Source organism: Marmota marmota, unplaced genomic scaffold, assembly GCF_001458135.2.
Source record: "Marmota marmota marmota unplaced genomic scaffold, marMar, whole genome shotgun sequence".
Taxonomy (NCBI): Eukaryota; Metazoa; Chordata; class Mammalia; order Rodentia; family Sciuridae; genus Marmota; species Marmota marmota.
Window position 1 is genome coordinate 5,011,003 of NW_025999927.1, and position 25,812 is coordinate 5,036,814.

General features: G+C 37.7%; 1 protein-coding gene across 1 annotated transcript in view; it reads left to right on the top strand.

Moving 5' to 3' along the window:
* Positions 1-25,812, top strand: part of Ryr2 (ryanodine receptor 2) — a 437,587-nt gene that overhangs the window by 101,009 nt on the left and 310,766 nt on the right. The window contains exons 10-13 of the mRNA XM_048800411.1: positions 1,214-1,313; positions 1,955-2,051; positions 16,094-16,168; positions 18,140-18,296. Of these exons, the coding sequence (XP_048656368.1) occupies positions 1,214-1,313; positions 1,955-2,051; positions 16,094-16,168; positions 18,140-18,296 (429 nt within the window). The remainder of the gene's footprint in view (positions 1-1,213; positions 1,314-1,954; positions 2,052-16,093; positions 16,169-18,139; positions 18,297-25,812) is intronic.

Consider the following 25,812-nt stretch of genomic DNA (forward strand, 5'->3'; position numbering starts at 1 on the left):
TCCCAGCTGGGCTGTGGGTCGGAATGACCAGCCTGAGGTGACAGGGAGGTTGTGCAGAAGCAAGGCAGCCAGGGAAGGCTAAGGACAGGGCTAAGAGCACATGCCTGCTAAATCTGACATCTCCCCTGGGAGGCTTTTAATCTTATCAACTGGAAAAACTGCTGATGAGCTAAGTGGACAAGTCACCCTGTCAGAAGTTTCTTGGGTTTTAGGAGAAAGAGAACAAGGGACATGTTCTTGATGAGGACCTGCATGTCCATATTTAGGACAAGGAGGCCTTTAGGGTGTTGGCAGGCCTGTGGAGCACACCTCTGGTGGTTCCTGCAGTGTGTGATTGACCTTTATCTCTCTGGGATGGTCAGGTTCCTGGGAAATCACTGGTGTGAGTAAATTCTCTAAATGCTTAGGCTGTTACCAGGGTTGGGAATGTGTTGCAGAAACATTGCAGGGGTACTAGTGGTGTTGCTGAGAAGACTCCAAGCCAAAAGTGGTGGTTCCGTGTAGTTTTGAAATTCTACAGGCAGTTGGGTAGTGTAGTAAAATAAGCAAGGCATTTGACTATACTCATAATTTTGTTCCTCTCAGTTAACATTTTGTAACTCATATCTTATGTCTCAATATATTAAATGTTATTATTTTAATACATTTGTATTTTTAAGAATGAAAATCTCAAATTTGTAACATCTGAGTTTTAGAGGAAATTCATTATCCTAATTTCAGATCGTGATTGAGAAATATTGCCATCTAATGGCTGATGTATCAAATTGCAGGTAACAGTTCCTAAAGGATTCAAACAAATGCCCAATTTGGTTCTGCCTATTTCACCCATCTCACCAACAATGAACTATTGCAGTGTGATATGGAGAAAACTTAATTAGACTTTTATTAAACTTTCCAGCTTCACTATTTTTTCCATTAACAAGCCTTAATACAAAAATTGTTTCTTTGTATAAATAAATTTACCTGGTGTATTTATTATTTGTGCAGTTTCTGATTACTGGTTTAAGTTAATAACTCTTAATAAAGTCGAAAAATACCTTAAGTCAAATAGAAACCATTACTATTGTTTCTCCTACTAGTCTTTGAATTTTTGAATGGTGGGGTTGAGTAGACGCCTTCTGTGAATGTTTCCCAGCCTGCAGTGTCCAGTTGGCGCTGACAGAGTATGACATGCCGGGACTGACAGCTGTGCCCCTCTTGCCTCTTGCTGCAGCACTTGTCTTACGGCAACGGCAGCCTGCATGTGGATGCAGCCTTCCAGCAGACCCTGTGGAGTGTGGCACCCATCAGCTCAGGAAGTGAAGCAGCCCAAGGTAAGAACTCCATTTCTGCTAGAGGGCTCGTTCTTGCTGCAGGGCTGATGATCATCTGTGGAATCGCGTTAATGAGTTGATAATTAGAGTTCTTTTGTGTCCAAATAGTCTCTCAAGCAGATACTGGGCATTGAGAATCTTATTTAAGCTGCTGTTTAAAAGTGAAACTTATATTAAGGTTTCTCTTTGCTTATTTTTATGCTATTGTCAACTTTATCTCATTAGTGTGGTTTCATTTGCTAGGTTTATAAGAGTCATGTCCTCTAATGTCCTCAGGGTATTGCTCAGTTGGCACACATTGACATTCCTCATCTTCCAGGCTTGGGCCTTACAGCTGCATCACCATGATGTTCTGCAGCAGGTTTACCAGGGCCATGCCTGCGTTGATTTGGTTTATTCCCACTTAACTTAGGTTCACATGTGCCCTGGTAACATGTTCATGTGTGTAATTAAAGTACACACATGTGGTCATGTATCCTGGTGGGGAATGTTACCAACTGAGACTCAGAAGTCAGCCAGCACCGTCCACCTCTGTGACCTTGGCCTCACTAGACTTGTGTTTTTCTATGAAAGTAGAAGTTTGGACCAGATGCACTGTCTGGCTACCAGTCCCAGTCATAAATGACCTTTAATCATTCCAGGGTATCTGATTGGTGGTGATGTCCTCAGGTTGCTGCACGGACACATGGACGAATGTCTCACTGTCCCTTCAGGAGAACACGGCGAGGAGCAACGGAGGTTGGTACCTGAGCCCAGCACACAGTGCTAGTTTTGTTATAGTTACTGCCTTTTTCTTTGCCTTGAAAGAATTTTCCTAACTAAAGACATGTCTGTTTGGTATACTAGCTTAGCACAAGAGGGACCACAGGTATCCTTCTTTCCACTGAAGTGATCAATTTCTTGGCTTCCTTACAAGTTTTTTCTTATGCTTTTCTTATCAGCAGAAGGAGGGCTAGACATTCTTGTATAATTAAAGTACATTAAGAAGCACTGAGAAAAATAAACAGATTGGGCGGGGTAAACACATTAAATTCAACTACTTAAAATATCATTATTATTCATATTTTTTGATTTATTCTCAAAGAGGTTTAATCTCAAATTCAATTTCAGAGTTCTCAGATTTTGCAAAATTACAGGATCTTCCTGTGTTATCTATAGCTTATTGACAGATAATGAAATTGTCAACTTTGCTTCATATTTTATGTGATAAAATACATCTATTAATACTTTTTGACATTGAGATAAGATTAAAATAGTCTGCATTCACTGGGGAAAATTCATAAAAACTATAAAGCTATAAGAATATTTAGGATCATTTGGTTGCTGCTGTACTTCACAAGTTAATCAACGAATACAGTAAGGTGAAGACATAAATAATAGGTCACAGCTAGAGAAGGCCTTATCTGGATGGTTTATTGTGTGTCTATAAATTTTTCAGTGGGTATTTCTCATACTAACATGGACACTTGAGTAGCTTGTTTAATATTTATTGTACATTAATAAGAAGATATAGGGAGCATTTTAAAAATTAATAATCATTTAACTAGCTCAGGAAAATCACTCTGAGGCCTGGTCCTTCACTCTCAACAGGCAGACCTGGCTTATGGAGAAGAGTGAAATGCAGCTCCTGGGAAAATTCCCTCAGGTAAAATTGCTGCATTTAGTGAGTTAGGAAGAAGATGGCAAGGTGCTAAAATGCTTTATGAAAACATGGGGATATCAAGAAGTAGTTAGAGAAGCCGGGCATGGTGACACATGCACATAATCCCTTTGGCTTGGGAGGCTGAAGCAAGAGGATCACAAGTTCAAGGCCAACCTAAGCAACTTAGTGAAGCCCTATGCAACTTAGCAAGACCCTGTCTCAAAAATTAAAATGGACTGGAGATGTGAATCTGTGGTTAAGTACCCCTGTTTTCAATCCCCAGTACAAAAAAAAGTAGTTAATTTGAGGTGAGTACTGAGGGTCTGGGAGACATGAAATAAGAATTTGTGATATCTGGAGTCTTGGACTCAGAAAAAGCATGAGTTGAATATAAATCAGTAATGTGGTGGGGTAGTTGAAGGAATGGGCATCCATTACTGTTAGCTGAAATGGAAAGATGGCTGTCATTCCCCTCATGGACATTGAACTCTCAGAACTCTGTGAAGGTCTGGAATAGATGCATCAGGCTGGAAGATGAGGATGGAACCCTGCAGAACACTGATACTTAGGATGGGGACAGAAGAAGAGTCAGAAGGAGACAGGAGGACGGTGAGGTGGAGACCCTGGGAAGGTAGCTATGGAATCCAAGGAGGGCTGAAGTATGGATGTGTTGAATGCTATGATGTATTCATGGAGTCAGGGGTTTTAGGGACTGTGCCAGTGTCTCTGGGTCTTCAGTCCTGACCAGTTCAGTGGAAGATTGAAACCAAGTGATGCTCGGAATTCCTGAGGCACTACAGAGACCTGTGTTAGGGCATGGATTGCTGGCTGTGTGACTCTCACAGGTGACTTCCCCCTATGTAAGACGCAGTTTAAATGTTATCTCCTCTTTTACAGGATTGTTTTCACATTAAATGAGAAATTGTGCATGAATCAACTAATTTATTGATTGTCATTGTTACTGGCATTGTTATTTAGACTGAAGAGATAGCATCTAGTCAGATAGTAGGGAAATCTTTGAGGGATCCTGGGCATGAAGGAAGGTAGAGCTTGGACTTTGTGGGAAGAAAGCCTATTCTAGATTAAAGAAAGCCCTTTATATTACTGCAGAAAAAAACCTGAGAAATTACAAAGCAGTGTTCACATTGTTCTGAGCCCAGTCTCCTACACATTCCTGAGTAGGCCTGCCCATCCACCCCAAACACCAGGCTTGATTTAATGCTAATTATTTCTAGATCGATTTAATCTCGGCGCATATCAGCTCAACATACTGAGACTCTTTCAAGGTAGAGCTGACAGTAAGAATATATGTGTTTGTCCCTTTTTATAGCATGTCAACATGGGTGAAATTAGATGAAAATGGATGTCAGATCATGCCTTGGACGAGGAAGCAAATCAGAAACAGGCAAACTAAAGCCTTGGGGACATTGCTTAAGAAAGAAAAGTCACATTTGTCTTGATTACATAGTGGGATAGAGTGATTATTGACACATAATGATGGATCATTTGTATTTATGAAGCACTTTAGTATTTCAAAACTTATTACTTTAATTAAAAAGACTTTTTATTTGAAGAGTGGAAAAAGTTTTATTCTTTGCAACAAATAAGGAGACCATTGGGGTTATTTGCAAACTGTTGTTCTCCCAAAAAAGGAAATCCTGGTGATTTTACTGGGGAGCCTGCACACACACACACACACACACACATATATATATTACATTACATATATATATATTACATTACATATATATATGTGTGTGTGTGTGTGTGTGTGTGTGTGTGTGTATATATATATGAAAGTCCAGGTAGAGGCAGGCACATCCCTGAACATGCTCAGTTTAAGGTGTACATTTCTGAGCATGTTCAGTTCAAGTTGCTGGATTTTCTTTTCAACAAGAAAAGATGGTGGACACATTTCTGGGCATACTTTGTTTAAGGAATGGGGACATTTTAAAATTTTCCTTTGTTTTCACGTTGAATCATTGCTGTGCCGTAGGGAACTGGGGGAGGCAGAGGACAGCTCAGCCTGTAGGTAGCATTTATTTAATTGATATCACTCTGTTTGGGGATAAATCATAATAATGGTCTAAAAATACTTTAGATTCATTTAAAAGAAAGCAAAAATAATTTGATTTTCAAACATGGATTTGAAAGCTGGAGAAGTTCTAGGAAAATATTTAAAATCCTCTTCTATTTCATAGCTCTTTGTTGTAATTTTATCTGGTTATTCCTATTAATGATATACTTTTATTAAAATTAAGCAACCAAAATCAGATCAGCTTTGTTCTAAGAAGTAGATGAAGGAGATGGCCAGCAATGACATTTACCTCCGAGAAGTTTAGGAATATTCTGATCATCAGTGCTGTGTTCCAATATAGATTTGTCAATCTGCCCTTCCTTGGTTCATCAACAGCTTTTGAATATGGATATATATATATATATATATCTGTAATTTTAGCTATTGAAAATGCAGTTCAGAGATTGGCTTTGTAATTCTAGATAACATTAGATTTATCTTTAACTTCTTATTCATATCTACATGTGTATGTATATGAGATTACTTCTCTGTTCTCATAAGGAATATGACTCTTGGAATGAAAAGCCTACAGTGGACCATTCAATTAAGTAGATCAAGTTGAAGAATGAGAAGTATAAAGGAAACTTGATATTTTCCCCTGCACTGTCTTCCCGTATTACATGTAGAGTGGACTCTGATGTGCTCATGAAATATAACATATCACTTTTTTATGTTTCTTGAGATTTTCTAGGAAGACATCTGTCTTTAGAACTTCTAAACAACAATGAAAGTAGTAAAAATATAACTGCAGTAGCATCCACACTTAAATGAGGGAGAGTGATTCTTGGGTCTTACTGAATCTCTTCAGATAGTGAGATAGGAGAAGTTGAGGAGAAACAGGTTCTGGTAGTTGGTAAGGGATTTGTCAGATGCTGCATAAGTTTTAACTATGCTTTAAAATGACTTTCATTCTGGAAGCTTGAAATATGATTACCAAATTTTATTTCAAGAATAATACACACACACACACACACATACACATATATTCTCTTCTAGATTTTGTCTCTGGATTGCATCTCTTTATTTCTTTCCCTAGTTTTATGTGAATGTAATACAATATTAACAAAGGCATTTCTTGTGTGTACATATACACTTATATTAAATTTGTACCATATGAATTAAGTATGCTATACTTAATAATAATAAATTAAATTTATTAAGTTTAATTAGTAGTAGTAATGCTGCTGGTGGTGGTGTATATTTTTGCAGTGCTGGGGATTGGAACCAGGGCCTTACACATGCTAGGCAAAGCTCTGCTACTTAGCTACAGCCCTTTTAAATGGATGAATGAGGGGAGTATAAGATGGGATATCTGATTTGAAAACCAATGTTAGTGGAATATTGTTTGTAATGCATTATTTTTATGTTAAAACGGTTCACTAAGTAGCTTGTACATAGTCTTATTCGTTCAGTAAACACTTGTGGAGTGACTATCATGTTCTAGGTGCTGGGGCTTTACAGTATGTAGGAAGAGACAAAGTGTCTTCCTCAAGGATTTTGCATTCTAGTGTGGATGTTGACAGTTAAAACATAAATATGTCATTTATAAATGCACACTTGTATGTACACACAGATAAATTGTAGTAGTAAGAGCCTGTGGAGAAAAATAAAGCTGGGAAGGGAATGGAGATAGAGCATTCATGTGAGCCGTGTGTTTTGTGGGAGGGAGGAAGGGAGGAGAGAGACACAGACGGGGAGGTTGTACTGCTTCCATCTTACAGCTGTCGCTCTTGTACTTGTTCTGTTACTTTCAAAAGCTGGCAATTAAGTTATAATTCCTGATGATATCTGGAAATAAATTCTGTATTTTCTTTCCAGAATATGACTCAGCAGAAAGCTGTACTTTATGTATTCATGACAATATTTTCACCTCTGTGTCTCTTTTAGTATTATGATGAATTAAAGAATAGTAATTGTAAATAATTGATGAGTCATGAGATGGCTTTGATGTAATGAATTGAATATCTTTCAGTCTGGTTCAGGAAGAGAGATGCAGGGTTTATGTCCCTGAACACAATTGGGCAACTAATATCCTTGCAGAGATAGGGTCCTTAATCACTACATAGGGAAAAGCACCTATAGCACATTTTATGTACTACAAAAAGGTCAAGGATGAAGATACCATTTTGAGTGCTTTTTTTTTTTATAAAGGATGTAAGGTCTCTTTGGATTTTTGTTTATTTTTTGCAAGTGAAAGTACACTTGTTGAAAACTACCCTTTTTCCCAATTGAATGACCTTTGTTTCTTTGTCAAAGAGCAGTTGATGTATTTTTGTGGGTCTATTTTGGCTCTTTGTTCTGTTATCTGTATGTCTGTTCTTTGGCTAATACCACACTGTCTTGATTACTGTAGCTTCATAATAACATTTACATAATCTTGAAGTCAGGTAGTGTCAGCCCTCTAGCTTTTTTTTGTTCCTCTCAATATTGCATTGGCTATTATGAGTCTTTCACCTCCCCATATAAATTTTAAAATCAGTTTATTGAAATCCACAATAATCACTTACTGGGATTTTGATTGAGGTTATTTTAATTAAAACCATAGACCAAGTTAGGAAAAAACCTGATATCTGGACAGTGTTGTTTTTTCCCATCCATGTACATGGACTATCTCTCCATTTATTGAGATCAATGATGTCTTTCATTGGAATTTTAATTAGATCCTCATGAAGATCTTATATATATTTTGTTATATTCATATTTGAGTATTTATATTTCTTGGTGCTTATGTAAAATTTTAAAAAAAATTAAATACCTGTTGTTCAGTACTGATAAACAAGAAATCAATTGACTTGTGTATACTATTTTAGCATCTTGCAACTATTATTAGTTTCAGGAGCTTTTACTAGTGTTATTGTTGACTTTTGGGGCTTAGACAATCATACATTGTGTGAATGAAGATAGTTTTATTTCTTTCATTCTACTATGGATACTATTTATTTATTTATTTATTAGATACAACTTTCAATATAATCTTCAGTAGCAGTGGTGAGAGGGGAAATCTTTGCCTTATCCTGACCTTAGAGGTCTTTGTGGGAAAGCTTCTAGTTTCTCATAATTACAATGTTAGATATAAATTTTTTATAGATATTCTTTATCAAGTTGAGGAAGTTCTCATCTATTGCTATTTGGCAGAGGTATTTTAGCATGAATAATACTTTTCTGCTTTTACTTATATTATCGTATAATTATTTTTTCTTTAGTTTATTGATGTGGATTATATTATTGTTCATTGTTCATTCATATGTGACATTTTAAATTGTCTACATTATGCATACAAAAAGAGAAAAGTAACTATTTTTGCTATCATGCTTGTGTTCAAGTTGCACATTTTTTTAAAAAAAGTGATAGTTTCTATAGATGCCTGTTATGGCGTATGTATTGTTGAGATCATTATTAATTGCTTATGATTTTTTCAGTGGGGAGTTGATTTCTGCGGCACACCATAAATTAAAAGTAAGTTTAGGAATATGAAGAATTCTACTATATTTAATGCCCTGTATTGCAGTTATTGAAACACATGGATTCCATGTTTCTAGCTTCTGCTGTACTCTACATAACTATGCACGTGAAGATGGTATGAGCAGGCAAGGGGATCTTCAGGGGCTGGTGCACTGCCTTTCTCTGTGTTTGACTTTTATATTTATAATCATCAGAATTCAAAGTGATTAAATTGCCTTTTATCCTTGTTGCTTCCTGCTTTGGTGTTCAGCATTGGTGCCACACCCTAGCCTTTCTCTCGAAAAAAGTCACCCCAATGTGTTTGGACTTGTAAAGTAGGACCCTGAGGAGCTTTGTCCCAAATCCCTCTTTAAAGTCATGGGCTAAATGTGAAAAGAGAAAAAATAAAAGGAAAAAAGAAGAAATGTCCCTTGGAGCCATAGCCCCAAGCTCCTGCAGTACTGTAGTGATAATTGATGACATACACCATTCAGTATTAAAATAATGTGCCAAGCACTTAGAGCTTGCCTATGTGAGCAATCAAAAGTACATTTTAAAATGCCTCAAGTTTTCCTTTTATTCTTTCTTTCTTTTTTTTTTTTTTTGGTGCAGTTTTTTTGGAGGTAGATACTCTGAAGCACTCCGAGTCTATCTGTGTTTTGATTGGAGGGGGGAGGAATCTTACCAATGTAGCTATTAATTTCAGAATTAAAGTTTTATTTCAAGTAGATACAATGGACTTTCTCTCAAATTCTGAGATTACAACTACCGGTAATGGGGGCATGACTTCTAGACCTGAGAATAGCAAACTACTGCCGGTGGGTCATGTCCTGCCAATGACTATCTTTGTAAGCAGAGTTTTATCAGAGCACAGCCATGCAGTTATTATTCTTGTTGTTGTTTTAGTTCTGGGAATTGGACCTAGGGGTGTTTTACCACTGAGCTATATTCCCAACACTTTTTAACGTTTATTTTTTTTTTTATTTTGAGACAGGATCTCAGAGAATGCTAAGTTGCTTAGCATCTCGCTAAATTGCTGAGGCTGGATTTGAACTTGTGATCCTCGTGTCTCATCCTCCTGAGTCACTGGGATCACAGGTGTACATCACTGTGCCTGGCTTCATGCAATTATTTTTAACCTTGCCTGGGTTTTCTTTGTATTATAACAACAGAGTTGAATCATGTGACAGAGACTGTGTGATCTGCCTGCAAAGTTGAATATTTACTGTTGGTTCTTTGGAAAAAAAAAAAATTGCCCAGTCCTGTTTTGTCATAGTGGCAGTGAAAGTTGAGGGAGAGAGGGTGCGCATGATCCCACAGTCCTGGAGACAGATGGATGCCTGTGCTGAGGGCCAAAGGAAAGGTGACAAAGCCAGTGACTTCAGGAGTGGACTTAAGTGCAAAGAAGGGAGGAAATGGCCAGGAAAAGCAGGATCCTCTTAACTTAAATACAGTAAAACTTCTTTTCAGAGCTTGAATTTTTATAGTGTCCTTTTACTATCAAAATGTATTATTAGAGGTATGAAATGGAATACTATTCAGCCATAAAAAATGAGAAATCCTATTGTGGATGAACCTGAGCCCAGTACGTTAAGTGAAATAAGCCAGGCACAGAAAGACACATAGTACATGGTGTCACTTATGTGTGGAATCTATAGAAGTCAAACTTATATAAGCAGAGAGCAGAAAAGCAGTTGCCATGCTGAGGTGAGGGGCAGTGGGGAGATGTTAGTAATCGATACAATATTCCAGTTAGGAGGCATATGTGCAAGAGATGTATTGTATGAAATGGCACCATAGTTAATGAGGATTTATCATGTCCTTGAAAATTAACAAAGTACATTTTAAGTGTTTTCACCACAGAACAATGATAAGGGGTGACACATTAATTGACTTGGTTCAGCCATTCCACAGTGAATACGTATTTTAAAACACCATGTTGTATACCATAATTTTTTTTGTTGGTTTGTACAATTTTTTTTGTTGGTTTAGAAACAGTGCATTGTGACAGGTACTAAAAAGTCATGAATTTGCAAACATGTTTGGAATCATTCTATTTGTTACCTGTAACTACTTAGGCAAAAGGAGTGCACCCACTTGGTTCAGAAGGAAAGCTGGTGGGTGAATGCTGAACTGTGCTTATGGGGGCGACCGTCCCTGGTCATTAGATCTCAGTATGTGACTCCATAAAGGTCAGGAACCACTGCTGAGGGGAAGTACATGTTGAGCTTGGTGAGGTGCACAGGGCGGGGGGTGGAGGGGCGAGGGCACACCAAGCCCTGAGAAGCTCTCGGACCTGCGGGGCAACTACCTGGAGAGGAAGCAAAGCTGTCTTCCAAGAGCTGCCAGGCTGCACTGCCTGGCAGGTAGGTTCTCCAGCCCGCTGTCAGCCTGAGACGGATACCCAGGAGCATCTGGACCACACTCCACCGGAGACCCTCACTTGTGCAGCTATGCTGGTTCCTGGCTCTGCACAGGAACGGTGTGAAATGGTCTGTGTGTGTGAGGAGGCAGGGAGCTGATACTTGGGAGTGAAGATGAGGGAGGCTCATTCCCTCCTCATGTGGCCCCAGCAGGCCCATACCTGAGGCTGCACTGCACCTGTGTGTACCAACATGTCTGTAATGCTACTGGTTTTGAATGGTTCAGTTCACGCAGAAATATCCCTGAGTCCTGAACTCCCCGTGGGGAGCATGGAACGTCATCACCACATTAACACTGTCATCTCTGTCCTCAGAGCTAGCACTTGGTGGTGTGTACAGACTGGCAGGTCCCCATGGGTTTTGTCATTCGGTTCTTCCTCATAGAATGAGGTAAGAATTACTGGTAAGAGTTCATTTCATATTTGGAGACAACAAGGCAGAGTCCAACAGCTTGCTCAGGTTCACACAGTGAAGTGATATCTTCATAAAGTAATGAAATGTGAAAGTGACTTGTCAACTTTTTGATGCCCTGCAAAAAAAAAAAAAAAAGTCAAGTGAGCTCATAACTGTGATGCTATCCAGCAAGAATGCCCTCTGGCAAAGCTTGCTCTTGTAAGGTGGAGGGGTCTCTACAGTACCCAATCTCTTATTAATAACATGTTTTATGATTCTGTACTAAAGCCCACTAATTGGAATTGTGTATCCTATAAAATTTTATTGTAAATAAATACCATATTGTCAGGCGATGAAAAGCTTGTAGGGATTTGTACTTTAATTACTATGCTAATGTAGTCTTTCCTAGGCTTCCGATTCTGAAGATTAACTATTGTAGCTGTCAAAATGCCTGCTTTTTACTTCTAAAACAAGTGGTCTGACAATTAATATAAGACAAATTGTATTTTATGGCCAAACACACACACAAAAAATAGATAACTACTTTAATTCAGTGGGCAGTATTATAATAGCTATGAGAAGATGAATTGATGATCTAATAGAAAGAATTTGTACATATAACAGAATAACCTTAAAAAGGCTCTTCAGGCAGTTTTATGTGGTCAGCTTGAAATATGAGTTTCTTAATGAAATGTGTTACATCGGAGGAAATTGTTTTATGGTAGCATAACTTACAGTCTGATACCTGGAATTTTTCAAAGAACTGTTGAATGAGCTCATAGGACTAGTGATTATAACTACATATTTAAAAAATTCCTATTTGATGACTGGTGACTCTTAATTCTTATTCATGAGGTGGAAGTTTCTTTAAAAATTTTTGATTAGAAATGATGTCAGTGTCTAGTTATTTTCACATACTTTGTTTTTCTCAGTAGCTGTAACACTGTTTTGATACATTGCAAAAATACTCTTCAGTGAAAAGACAGTGCATGAGCAATTTTATGTTTTAGTATCCACTGGCTTTCACTCAACTCTTGGCATCATTGCTACCATTTGCATTGAAATCCCTGATCACCAGCTCCAAGGGTGAGGTTGCTTATTGGTTTGTTTACCTTTTTAAACATTCTTCTTTTTTTTTTTTTGTCTTGGCTTTCCTGTCTGAAAGGGGATCACTGTACTGTAAAGATGACTGTTTAGTTGTCTGAGTTTAGAGATGGTAATACCATTTGGTAAGCTTGTTGGTTGTAAGTTGTCTTCTTGGACTCTGATTTGATATTTGATACATATTGTAGGAAAAAGGGTTAATCCCTTCCATAGAACAGGTGTGTTTCACAAGGTAGACCAATTTATAAATGAGTTGGAATGTGTTTAATGTCATATGTGGTGGACTGAGATTACTGTTACTTTGAGGATTTTGATATTGTACTGTCACTTATTGTGAAATAGCCCTTGAAGATATGATTAGACAACCATTGGCATTATGCTCCACCATGTAATTGAGGAAGTCATAGGATTCTTTTCAACTGGGTGCCGTGGTACACACCTGTAATCCCCGATACTAAGGCTGAGGCAGGATGGTTGCAAATTTTGAGACCGGTCTCTGCAACTTAGTGAGGCTCTAAGGAACTTAGCAAGATCTTGCCTCATAATAAAAAGGGTTGGAGATGTAGCTCAGTGGTAAAGTGTCTCTTGGTTAAATTTCTAGTACTAAAAAAAAAAAATCAAAATAAACAAAAAACAAATTATCCACATCTACTGATGAAACATTTTCTAAAAATAAAAAAATAAATCATAATGACTTTCAGGATAAAGTTAAAAGTATTTTAGGTAGGAAGAAGGATTCAACTTTTCCTTTTGACTTTTGTGTTGTGTTTTAAATTTTTAATTAAAATACCATTGGATTTCTACTCTAGTTAGAAAAGTCCATTGTTAAAAACTATAAATGGGAAAATATTCAAATGCAAATTCTTCATATGCTTCATTATGCATAAACATATAGTGTTAATAAACATTAATAAACATCTCTTTTATTTTCAATATTAATTCCTCTACATCCTTCTGTCTGTATGTACTATTTTGATGTTTCTCATTCAGCACCCCCTCTCTGCTCACCTGGAGAGATTACATATTACAATATGTAATATGTGATAGTTTTAAGGACATAGGGTTGTGCAGGAAGCCACATCATTTGCTTTCCATCTTATTTGTCTTCACAGTATCATAGAATCCCCTTTTCATTCTAATTTCTTTGGTTTATTTGGTTCCCTGTTTATTCTCTTCAGACAGCTCTTCCTGTAATTAGTTGCCCTTCCCACAGATAGCTGGGTGTGGTACAGAAGCTACCTGGACTATGGTGTTCAGGCCTTCTCTTTCCATTACGCCAGCAGGAGAGTTTTAAAAGGTTCTCATCTTTTAAAAGATCTGTTTAGTTGGTAAGGAATTGGCACAGTGGTTTTAAAAGTTGTCCAGGTGATCATATATATATATATGGCCATGGTTGAGAAATCTAGAGCTCTCGTATAAAATAATGTTATATCATATTTTATGTATACATATTTTAAAAACAAGTCTGAACTTTAGTAAAGGTCTTGAACATGACAACCATAAAGAACACTTTATGGAGTTTTTTTTTGAAAAGAGAAGATTCTTGCTCATTATATTTGTTGATCATAAACCATAAAGTTTGTAAGCAAATAGTGAAAAGATGAAAAAAAATTAAGAAGCTCTTCTAGACAATTCATGCGTCAGAAGTTATGCCCTGTCTAAAATGTAATGAAGACAGCACTCCACAGAAAAGCTGTGACTCATATGCCAAATGAAAAATTTTAGCCTATATTTCCTTATTAAAGAATAAATAATGAAACTGAAGAAATAGTTGCCTGAAGAGACTAAATAGGGAACCAAATAAACCAACAGGTTGCTGCCACTGAAGAGAAGCTAAATACTTGGTTCAGATGCCTTGAGGGCATCTCATAAATCTCAAGACCACACTATGGCAGGCTCCAGGGTGCACAAGTGAACTTGGTGAAGAGACCTTGGGAACACCCTGCTCAGACTGGGGTGCCTAGAAAACGGTTTCCCTGGCATTCCTTTCACCATGGTCAGCTTCCCAAGCTCTGAGAAGTCCTTGCAGCCATGGTCCAAGGGGCTTGGCTACTTGTGGAGCTGCCCACAGACCTGGTGTCATCCATGTGGTTCCATAGTGGTGTAGGATACTGGAGTTAAGGGGTTATAGGGGCTTCCACTGGGAGTTGAAAGGGGGGCCTCGGAAGTCCGACACAGCGGAGCAGGGTTGGAACCACTCCTGGCAGACCTGAGAGGCTATTTGTGAAGTTGTAAGGAAGCCAAGGCTGCACTCAGGACCCATGAGAAGCCAGTGATGTGGAACATCTGCTGAGGAAAGCTGCTGGCTCTGGATAGAGCCAGCTAAGCCGGGGGCTGTGTAGGCTGTAACCAGCAAGTCCCTAGGGGCAGGGCTGCCCAAGCCCTTTGGAGAGCTTATGTCACTGCCATGTGCTCCAAATGCCAGGTGTGAAGCTACAGGGTGTGTTGGCTTAGTTGGATTTTGGCCTTGCTTTGATTTCATCCTTTTTTTAATGCCTCTATTTCTGCCTTTTGGAATGGATATATTTACTCTGTGCCATTCAATGTTGGATGTGTATAAGTTGCTTTTGATCTCTACAGTGTCTTACAGCCAACAGTTTGACTTGAATCTCAGAGGACACTTTGGACTTGAACTTTTGGTCAGTGCTAGAATTGTTGATTATTGGGACTCTTAAAGATGCACCAAATGAATTTTGCTTTGTGGGATGGACATGTGATTGGGGGATGGACATGTGATTGGGGGTCATGGCAGGAGGGCAGGTGGAGGAAGACTGTTTACCTTATGGTATCCAGGAGGCAGAGAAAGATGAGAGGAGCCAGGAAAAAATATAAAATCCCAAAGACTTGTCCCTGGTGACCCACTTCCTCTAGCCACGCCCCACCTGCCTGTAGCTAACACTCATTAATTCATTTAAATTATTATTTTATCAAATGTATTAATCTTTCCATTAGGTAATGGCTCTTATAATCTTCTCATTTCATTTTCTACGTTAACAGCAGCTTTTGTGCCATAGAGCCCACCTATTTAAATGTACCTCACATTGACTTCATTGAAATATTTGAAGAATTAAAAACTTCACACTTCATGAATTAAATAGTCTCAAAGGGTTGGTGCAGAGATCAATTTGAATAATATATACACCTTAGCATCATATGTGGCAATCATAAGAGTTTTAGAATTTGGGGCATGTAATATAATCCAAAGAAGTTCCTTTTTCATAACTCTCTTGTTGATATTTATGTTTTACTATAAATAGTAGATTTGTTGTAAATTGCAATATTAAAATATCAAGAATTAGTGCTCTTACATTTCTTTGAAATGGTTTAAATACTTAAAATATAATTTAGAACTCCACATGATTATAGGGTATGTATTTAAATAATAATATATTAAACTACACCTAAGCCAGTAGGTACTTTCATGGTACTACAGTAGAATAGTTAGGTGTATCTATTCTTTAGGGGATGGAAGGAAAGAAGAATAAATGAGATCAGAGGGAGAAAATGACGGAGAATATGTTTAAGCCAGTGTTTATTATTTTAGTTATTTTTATTTCCAGCTGTATTGTCTTCTGTCAGAAAGTATGGCTGTTAACTCTCAGGTTATCCCATTTGCGTTGCTCTTTTAATTCACTTGAAAAACAGAGCCCCAAGAATGAAACGTGTCAAGAGTCAAAATTGGTCTTTTTTGTTTCAACAGAACTGTTCACTATGAAGGTGGTGCTGTCTCTGTTCACGCACGGTCCCTTTGGAGACTAGAGACGCTAAGAGTTGCGTAAGTAGAGGTCACAATCCAGGCCTGGCTCCAATGGTACAGTCCACCCAGTGCTCTTGACCTCTGTGAAGTGGTCATGTTGGCAGCACCAGTGAACCAGCAAAGGAAACAGTGGTGGAGAGCCTGTCCTCTTTCCCTCTACCTGCTTTGCCTATCTTGCTTGTGTACCATCTGCTTGTTGTTAGCCTCATCTGCTTGGTAGCATCACCTCATCCAGGACACTGCATTTCTGGCAGGATGTGCTGTGAGGACAGAGTGATGTAAGGCTTGGAGGCAGGACAAGCTGTCTATGAGCCTTTCACAGCATCAGGTCTGAAGGACTCTGGGTTTAACCTTGTCAAGGCTCATGTACAGCTGGCTCAAGAAACGGCATGAACGGCAGAACACAAGGCATATGTGGTGATCGCTGTCTTACAGAGAGCTCATGCTGAGCAAGAAATATGGATTGTAATAAAAGTCACAAATATTCATCATAATGATAAGATCTATAAAGACATACACAGTTCTCATGAGTTCAAAGGCTCTCTGAAGATTGCCTCTAAGTTCTTTTATATAAATGCAATATTGATGATAAAGGTATAGTTTTAAGCTATCTTAAATAGAATTAAAATATCAGAATTTTTTAATAATTGGAAAGCTCAGTCCTCTGTCTGGAAAACAGTCAAGTTTTCAAGATATATTACAATATCAAGAAATCACTGACTTAGGATTACAGTCCCCATGGGTGTGAGACACTGTTGTCCTCCAGATTTTTTTTTTTTCTGTGAGATTAAAGCTTATGTAATGATGATTAAAATAGCTGACTTGTCTTCAGTTGGTTTTGTTCAGATATCCCATAGGATAATTTTGTAAAAATTTGTGCATCTTTTGAACATTGGGAGGTGGACAAGAATTTTTTCATGTCTGGTTTATATAGGTTTATGGAAGATAACTTCTAGTGGACTAAAGGAGTGACATTTTAAAATGGTACCACCACTCCTTTCAAAGCATCCCGTTGATAATGCTATTGTGATTTGATGCATACTTTAATTTATTTAAAAATACTTGACTGGGGTGCTGGGGTTGTAGCTCAGTGGTAGAGCACTTGCCTAGCATGTGTGAGGCACTGGATTCAATCCTCAGCACCACATAAAAATAAAATAAAAAATAAAGGTGTTGTGTCCATCTACAACTAAAAAAAATTTAAAAAATTGATACAGTTTAAAAAAATACTTGAGCACAACTTTTCATTTTTCTAGTTGTACATGATGTAGAGTCATACCATTCATGCAAACATACCTATACATTGGGTGGTAATGTCTGTCTCATTTCATCATCATCTCCCTCCCTCCCTCTCCTCCTCTCTGCTCAATCCAGAGTTCCTCCATTCTTCCCTTGCCCCCCTGACCCCGCTTTATGGATCAGCATCCACTAGATTATATCTAATTTAACAAAATTTAATAAAAAATATATGATTTTCTTTCTTTTACCCTCCAAGGTAGTACATTTTTATGACTTGAAGACTTTTCCTTCTCACCGTATGATACTCATTTGAAACAAAATGTGTACATACATTTATGTATTTTCTATTAGTTTATAACTTTAAAAAGTTTTTGTTTTTAGTATTATTAATTATTAATAACGGATAATATTGTTTCTTTGAGTATAAATATACAGTTGATCAAATCCATCTAAGTATTAAAGTTTAAAGGTAAAATTTTTGTTGGGCATACATTTTTTTCATCTGGTGGAAAAAGAAGAGACAGACTTTAGCAAATGGAATAAATTCATAGTTTTTATAAAACTTTACAATTCAGAAAATTTAGGGAAAGGGTCTTTTAAATTGGTAGATGTATCTTTTTTTGCCTTGTGTGTTATAAAGATGGCAGTTTAATTATACACATACACATTCATATGTGCATATAGTATGAACCACACTATTAATTGCTGTTTCTGCCATGCTGTTGGACCAAGTTCTGATTGCTCTCTTAGGTGGAGTGGGAGTCACATAAGATGGGGCCAGCCGTTCCGACTACGCCACGTCACGACAGGAAAATACTTAAGTCTCATGGAAGACAAAAGCCTTCTACTCATGGACAAAGAAAAGGCAGATGTAAAATCGACTGCATTTACCTTTCGGTCTTCCAAGGTAAGAAAGAAAAGGTTTTGTCTCCCTGTAAATCTTATATTTCCTTTAATGTTAGAAACACAAAAAGAAAGAATGTGGACAGGTTTTACATGTGTTTCTAAATTCCCTTTTTCTCTTCCTTCCATTCTTCTGAACTGATAAAACTTACCCAGAAGTTTCTCTTGGTATATAGCTCTTGGTTACTTGCATACCACACACCTGTCAGGCTCCTTTCTGGTTTCCTGGGCATCTGCAGTGACAGTTATCACAAACCTTGTCACATTGCATAGCATTATGAAGATGAAGCAAAACAGAATTTTTTTCCAATGTACATTTACTCCTCTACTTTTTAATGCAGATCTTTCTTTTGAGCTCCTTTGAATCATTTTATGGTAATTGTGTGTTTACATCTGTAATGAAAGTAGTAGAATTTGACACATTGATAGGATTGGTATTGAACTGCTGGCTAGCTTCTCTCAGACAAAACCTTATGCTCCTGTTACAGGTAAAGATTTGCCTTTGTACTTCCGAGGTTAGTTCATGCCCATCTGGGCATAGGCACGTTCAGAATGATGTTCAGCACCCCCACCTGCCTTTTAAATTTACTTCTTAAGAGTTGCACTACTAGAAAACTCTTTAAGGATTCCATCCCCTCCCCCGTATTTTGAGTTCTGCCTGAATTCATGTTGCATCTACTTTAGTAGAGATATTAGATGAGGAAAAGATTAAAGTCCTCTGTATAAAGTATTAGTAGTAAGGTCAAAGTTTGGATTAGTAGGAGTCTATCCAAGGACTGGAATGTTTTTTTCTGATATTTTGGATTAGATTTTATATTCACATTTCCCCTCTTTCTAGAAATCTGCATGTTAGGTAATCATTGTCTAAGTATTTTGTAAAAATAAATAAATGACTCCTTCCTGCTTAGGGAATTACAAGTTTTTCCATGTTGAATTAATTCCATTTTATTGATCTTATAATTGTATCTTTTCATGGCATGGAGTCAATAGCATAAATCCAAATATTTATTGAAGTTTGGGGGTTTTCCACGAAACATGTGTTTGGAGATGCCACTTGTCACTAGCTGGCTGGGCTGGCATGATGAGCTGGGTTCAAAGGAGCTGGCTGTATCAGTTAACTAAGAAAACAGTGAAGAAACCACGTAGCACACAAACACGAGTTTCTGAGAGAATGGGACTGCTCAGTGACCCCAAGGGACAGCTCCATGCTGGGCAGTGCTGGAAAGAGAGAGTGCACCCAGATTCTTTTTATTTTATAAGGGGGACACACACAAAGGAGATTCGATGGAATGTTCTTCACCAAATAAGGCAGGGAATAGGGTATCGAAGGTGGAGTCTTGCTTGATGATATCTTGTGGTCAGCAGGTTGATTGACACCTTGGCAAGTCATACCCATCTCGGGTGCTGTGTGGATCACAGGTGGCAGAGTGAGAGGAAAGGCACATTTGTGTTTCACAGCCCAATCAGCATGCAACACCAGACCATTCCCCTCGTATGCTCAAATGCGCATAGCTCATACATGCAGCCCATGGATGGCTTGCAACGACCACTGACCATTTTCTTCCTACATAAATCTAATGGCACAAAGATCTTCTGTGAGTGCAGACAATATTAATTTTGCTGATTAGGAAAAATCTTTTCATGAAACTTCATGATGTATTTTATACTAATATTAAACTTGAAAACATCATGTTTATAATTATAACAAGGATTTGGTCATTTATGATTGCTTAAATTTAACATACATTTTAGTTCTTTAATAGTATTTCATCTGTTCTAATTTTAAAAGCAATGCAAGTTGATATTAGAAAGTACAGAAAAATTCATACTAATTATGTGAAATAGTGATTTTTTACTGTGAATAATGTGCATTTATAAAACACTTGTAGTTTCATATTCTGCTTTCTTCACTTGACAGTGTATAATTGGTATTTTTCTATTTTGTAATTTTGATGGTCTCATACTCTTTTAAATATATAGGTATGCTCTATAATTTATTTATTATCCTTTATTGTACATTTAGCTTGTTTCTACAGTTGTATAATAATTTATAGTTTTACATGTTTTGGCACATATATTTTAACTCTCAGAAGTAACACTAAAAGCCTGGTAAGTTGTGGGGAGACCAGAAGTAACTGAAAAGATGGGGGCCTACTTACTCTTCCTTTATGCCTTTCTCTTACTACTCCTGCTCTGGAGTCATCGGGTGCCAGAAGATGCCTCTCATTGTGAGTTTGCTGGAAGTCTCCAGGGAAGATGGCCAGTATAGGTCTTTATTCTCCAGGGTGAAACTGGTAGAGTCCAGTGGTTAGTGGCAGAGGGGATGTGCATTTGTGTTTGCCCTGTGGGCCCATTGAAGGGCTCTCCAGGGGGTGCTTCAGTGGACCTGGAGGTAGCCCAGAGTGCGGGGCCAAGTTGCCCCTTGTGTTTGTATTAGGAAAGTGCAGGTGACATTGCTATGAAAACCTTACACCTGGGGGCTAACCTAAGTAAGAGTGATGGGGATTTGCTAGTGTATTTAGATAGCACCTCAGTCCAGAAAGAAAATACCCAGTTCCTAGAGGAGTTGGTGAACACAAGTTAACTCTGCCCCCAAGCACCCAGCAGGGTTGGAGCAGACAACCAGTCCATAGCTCCCAGCCTGGACTCCTAGGCTGGCTGGAACACTCATTCATCCTGGGATGGAAGGACTGCCATGGGAACTCAGAGGTATATCCTTGTCCTCTCAAGGCATCACACAGCTGAAGTGCCACCACACCTCTCCGTGGACTCTGAGCTGCTGCCTGAAGATACCATCTGACTATGACCTCCAGTTCCTACTTTTGCTGTAAAAAGCTGAACACTGAGTTTATCTTACTTCCTTCATTTTTTTTCTGGTACAATCTGAATCTTCCCTGATGAAAACAGATACTTCTGGAATAACAGCAGCTAGGCTCTGTAAATGCAACACAAATACAAAAGAGCAGAGTATATTAACATATTTCAAACTCTTCTTACTATAGATAGCCTTTGATCAGTAGTCCATTTTTTTTTAAAATGAGAAATGGGTTTTATCTTATAGAAATAAAGTAAAACATGTAGGTAGAAATGCATGGACAAATTAATTGTATCATTCTTTGTCATAACCCCAAACTAGAAAAGACTCAAATGTTTAACAAAAAGTATGTTATAACATTAGCTGGTATTAGCTATCAGAATATATTGATCCGGAAAGTTATTCATGAAAATACTGTGGAGTGAAAGCAAGCTGTAATGTAATGTGGGTATTTCAAATCTTACTTTAATATAAAATAAATCCTTCCACATGTTGGTATGTAGTTACACAACAGCTGTGGGGAGAGGTACCATCTCTTAACTTCAAATACTTGAGATGGATCAAAAGGGACACTGCATGAGAATTTGAGAATAGGGAGACTTTTTTTGTTTAATTTCAAAAAAGTAAGCCCTTTTTTCCCCATCATGATGGATATGTATCTTTTATAATGTCAAAATCAATTAGAGAAATGTCACCAATTGCCCTGACTTTCTGGGACATAAATTTTGGGCACGCTTTTAATTTCTTTAGGATGGTTTCCTAGAAATGCAAATACTGACTCAAGAACTGTGAATATTTGGTAGTTCTTGATATATTTTGCCCAAAGCAATCATGTTTGACACATTCTTCTCCTGACTCTCTCTCCTAATGCTCTGTCAGTTTTAGAGTTTGTGTTCTAATTCTCTGTACTGTCCAGGTCCCTCTGTGGTTTCCACTCAGGGACTCTGATTCTGGAAGCTGACATGGGGCCAAGTCATCGCTCGTGGTGAGAACTGAGACCAAGATCTGTGTGTGTCTTTAAGTATGCTCTTAGTGTTCCCAGGCTTATTTCCTGCCTGGCCCTGCATTCCTGACACCTTGGCACATGCCGGTCATAGGAATTTGCCGTGTAGGCTGTCCTCAGTTGGTGAAGGTGACTGCACATGTCGACAGGTTGAGCATAGAGGGTGGAGGTGAAATTGAGGAAGATGTTTTACTGCAAAAATTACAGTAAAATTTTATTTTTAGGATCACTAGCAGATTAGGTGATAATTTTTTTTCTTGAGGTAGAGACAGTAACTTATTATTTCTTTAAAAAATTGTTTTATATTCTATATTTAACATAGACATTATAGAAAAGTTTAAAAGATGATACAATGATGTGGAAAGGGGAAATTTTAAATAATTTACAGTCCACCATTCAGGTACACCTCTGTGTGAGCATTGCAACTCACGGCATATTTGTGTGTTAATGCTAAGTAGGGTCAATTACATACTGTGTTGGGTCTGATTTTTATTTAATAAAATATGATGTACCACTACATTCATTTTTTAGTAGAATTTTGACCATAATTTAACATTCCATTACAAAGATTTCTGATAATCGGTTGAGCCATCTCCTAATACTTGAGTATTTAGCTTATTTTTTCTTGTAAAGAGAATATTTTTATCTCTAAATACTTCCTTATAGTGTTGACTATTCCCTTTTTTGGAAGTTGAGCTGTTTAGTCGAACAGTGTGAAGATGCTCAGGACCCTTGATCCTGGGAGCTCCCATAGGGCAGGGTAAGGGTGTGGCACTTTCACTGTGGTATCTGTAATAGTTAAGGCACACAGCCGGGTACTATTCTAAATGCATACAGGATTCATGCCAAGCAGCAGGGTAAGAGAGTTGTTGCTTCTGTGCAAACTCATCAATAGGTAGAGATCAGGTTTTGTCAATTTGGAAAGATACAACTCGGTTGCCTCCAATCCTGTATACTGTGGCTGAGTCGATCTCTTTTGCCATTAAACCTACTGTTTTAAAAGCATGTTATCATGTTTATGTTCCAGTGAGTGAAACATTCCACAGGAGATGTATTTTAGAAATTGGCTTCCTTTAGTATGAGGACTCACATGACTTCTGTAAGCAGATGACCTTCCTGTGCCTCCGGCCGAGTCCCCCAGGGCACCAGCCTTGGATGCTCTTCTAGGATGTGACATAACAGTTTAGAGTACACCTCAAATGACCTCAGGCATTTTATATATGTTAAATATACATGCATCTTGTGCATATATTCCTCACATCCTCAATTTCAAATGAGCTTCTAATCATAACATATAGACAAAAATAAAATCAAGAGCAATGTGTGAAGCACATTATAGGTGTATGAACTTATCAGAATTTATTCTCAAACTGGACATAAATATGTTCAGCTGGGAGTAGAAAGAAGTTCCTTATTTTTCCATGAGTGACAGTGCTACAGAGAGACTCCACGCTGTATCCTCCCCGTCTTTCTCTTTCTGTTTCTCTGTCTCTCCCGGGAACAAGAAGGGCAGGAGGGTCTTTCCATGTTGGCTTCCAAGTTCTGAATTCTGCTTGAGTTAGGTCTTAAGCTCTAACCTAGGTTAGCATCCATCCAACCAGGCCAACCTCTGGTTTTTGTGACACATGAATTTTAAAAATGACCTTTGCTCACAATTATTCCTGGTTCCCAGGACTGTCGTTTAGAGTCAGTGATTCAGATTCCCATTTGTTAGTCTAAAGTAGAGTGGTGTCATCTTCTCTTGTATCTTTATTTTCCATAATTCTGTATGTGATAGCTTAGAGGAAAAATCAGTTTGTGTTTGATTCTTGTGTAATACTTTACCTAATTTTGATTGGCAGAAAATATTGATATTAGCAAAGAGTTAAAATTTTATTGCGGAGTCTTGGAACATGTGCTGGTGTTAACATACCACATTTTGATAGATTAGTTTTCTTTATTAAAATAAGTAAAAATATGAATGGGTATCCCAGGAAAAAACAAATGGTGCAGAAATTAAAGTGTAAAAATATACTCACATACATAGACATTTATGAAAAAGTAAGAAGTAATTAATGGTGTTGATTATTTTAGTTGGAAGGAAGCCAATTGCAATTAAAGTTCATTCATGCTGAAAAGTATTTTCTGCTTTATCTTTTATAATAAAGAAACATTGAACTTAAAGCCAACTGAAACAGAATAAAAGTAAAGTTTTCACACTGTCAACATTTCAGGAAAAAACTGTTGCTTTAGACAGTTTAACCATCCATTTGTTAACAGTGGTCACATGCAGTCCTGGCTCCTGTTCTTTAACGTTGGGTTCACTCAAGTATATCTGATGCTTTCTTTCTCTGGGAGCCCCATCTGTTCATATTGCTTGTCTATTTCCAGTGGAAAGAATGAGGACTCACTTCTTGAAGGCAAAGACTCTTTCTTTTGGTATCTTAGACCCAGGAATATTTAAGTTTACAAATTACCTGATGTCTGTAATTTCTGTATTGCAAATCAAGTTTTCATTATTGATGAAAGGATAAACTTTTCATAGTTGAAAATAGCAGCTTTTGTCCTGGGCTCAGGGTACAACTTTGGAAATTCTGAAATGAAAATTAACTCGGGTGAAACCCTGCACCTTCATTGACTTTCTGTGTGTTTGATATTTGAGTCTTCCTTGAAAGTATGTCCCTACAATTTTACAGACCATGAATACCATTCTGATTTAACATTTGTGGGTGAGAATCTCTTTAAGAGCCCATGCTGCGAGTGAGAGGACCATTACCCTTGATTGTCTCTGGGACATCTTTGACACTGATATAAACATTCAGTACCTAATCTCCAATTCTGGATTTGACAAACCAACCATTGCTGACAATCATATCTGTTCAGAAGAAAGTGAATCTATAGGAAATAGTAATAATGTAACCTACATTACAATCTCTCCTAAAATTCTACATAAAGAAGAATGTGATTTCTTAAATGTGTATTTTCTGAAGCATGTTTTCCACTTCTTCTAGGACTTTTAACCAGCACTCTAAAATGTCTTCAAATGTTCGTTTTAATCATACCGTGGATCTTGTGAATCACATATGTATCAAACCCCAAGATGTAGGTTTTTTTTTAAGCTTGAAATGTCAGTGGAATATTCTTCTGCAGAGGGTTTCCTCCAGTCTACCCTCCCTGGTACACCATGAATGGAAGTCTTCTGCCATTGAAATGTTGAAATAACAACCTCCAAGGAGACTGACTGCCAATAGGATCACAAGGATTATATAGCAAACAGCAAAAATAGATAAGAACATTTTTAGGATGTAATTCCTAGCATGTTATTTTTATTGTGGATTTTTTTTCTTGGTTCAGAAAATGTGTAAGATGTTTAAAACATACACTCTAACACAATGAAAATTAGGCTTAACAATTATGTGCTAAACTATGTGTTAAGCACTCTTTATGCATTATCTCATTTAATCCTAGCATACACCAGTGGAGTGTGGAGATGCTTTGTTTTTATTTTTTTATTTTTTGGTGCCAGGGACTGAATTCAGTGCTTAACCACTAAGCCACATTTGTGACAGGGTCTTACTAAGTTGCTGAGGGACTCCCTAAGTTGCTGAGGCTGGCTTTTAACTTAGAATCCTCCTGCCTCAACCTCCTAAGATGTTATGATTACAGATGTGCACCACTGTGCCTTGCCCAGATGCTTTTTCATTTTCATCATGCATTTGAGGA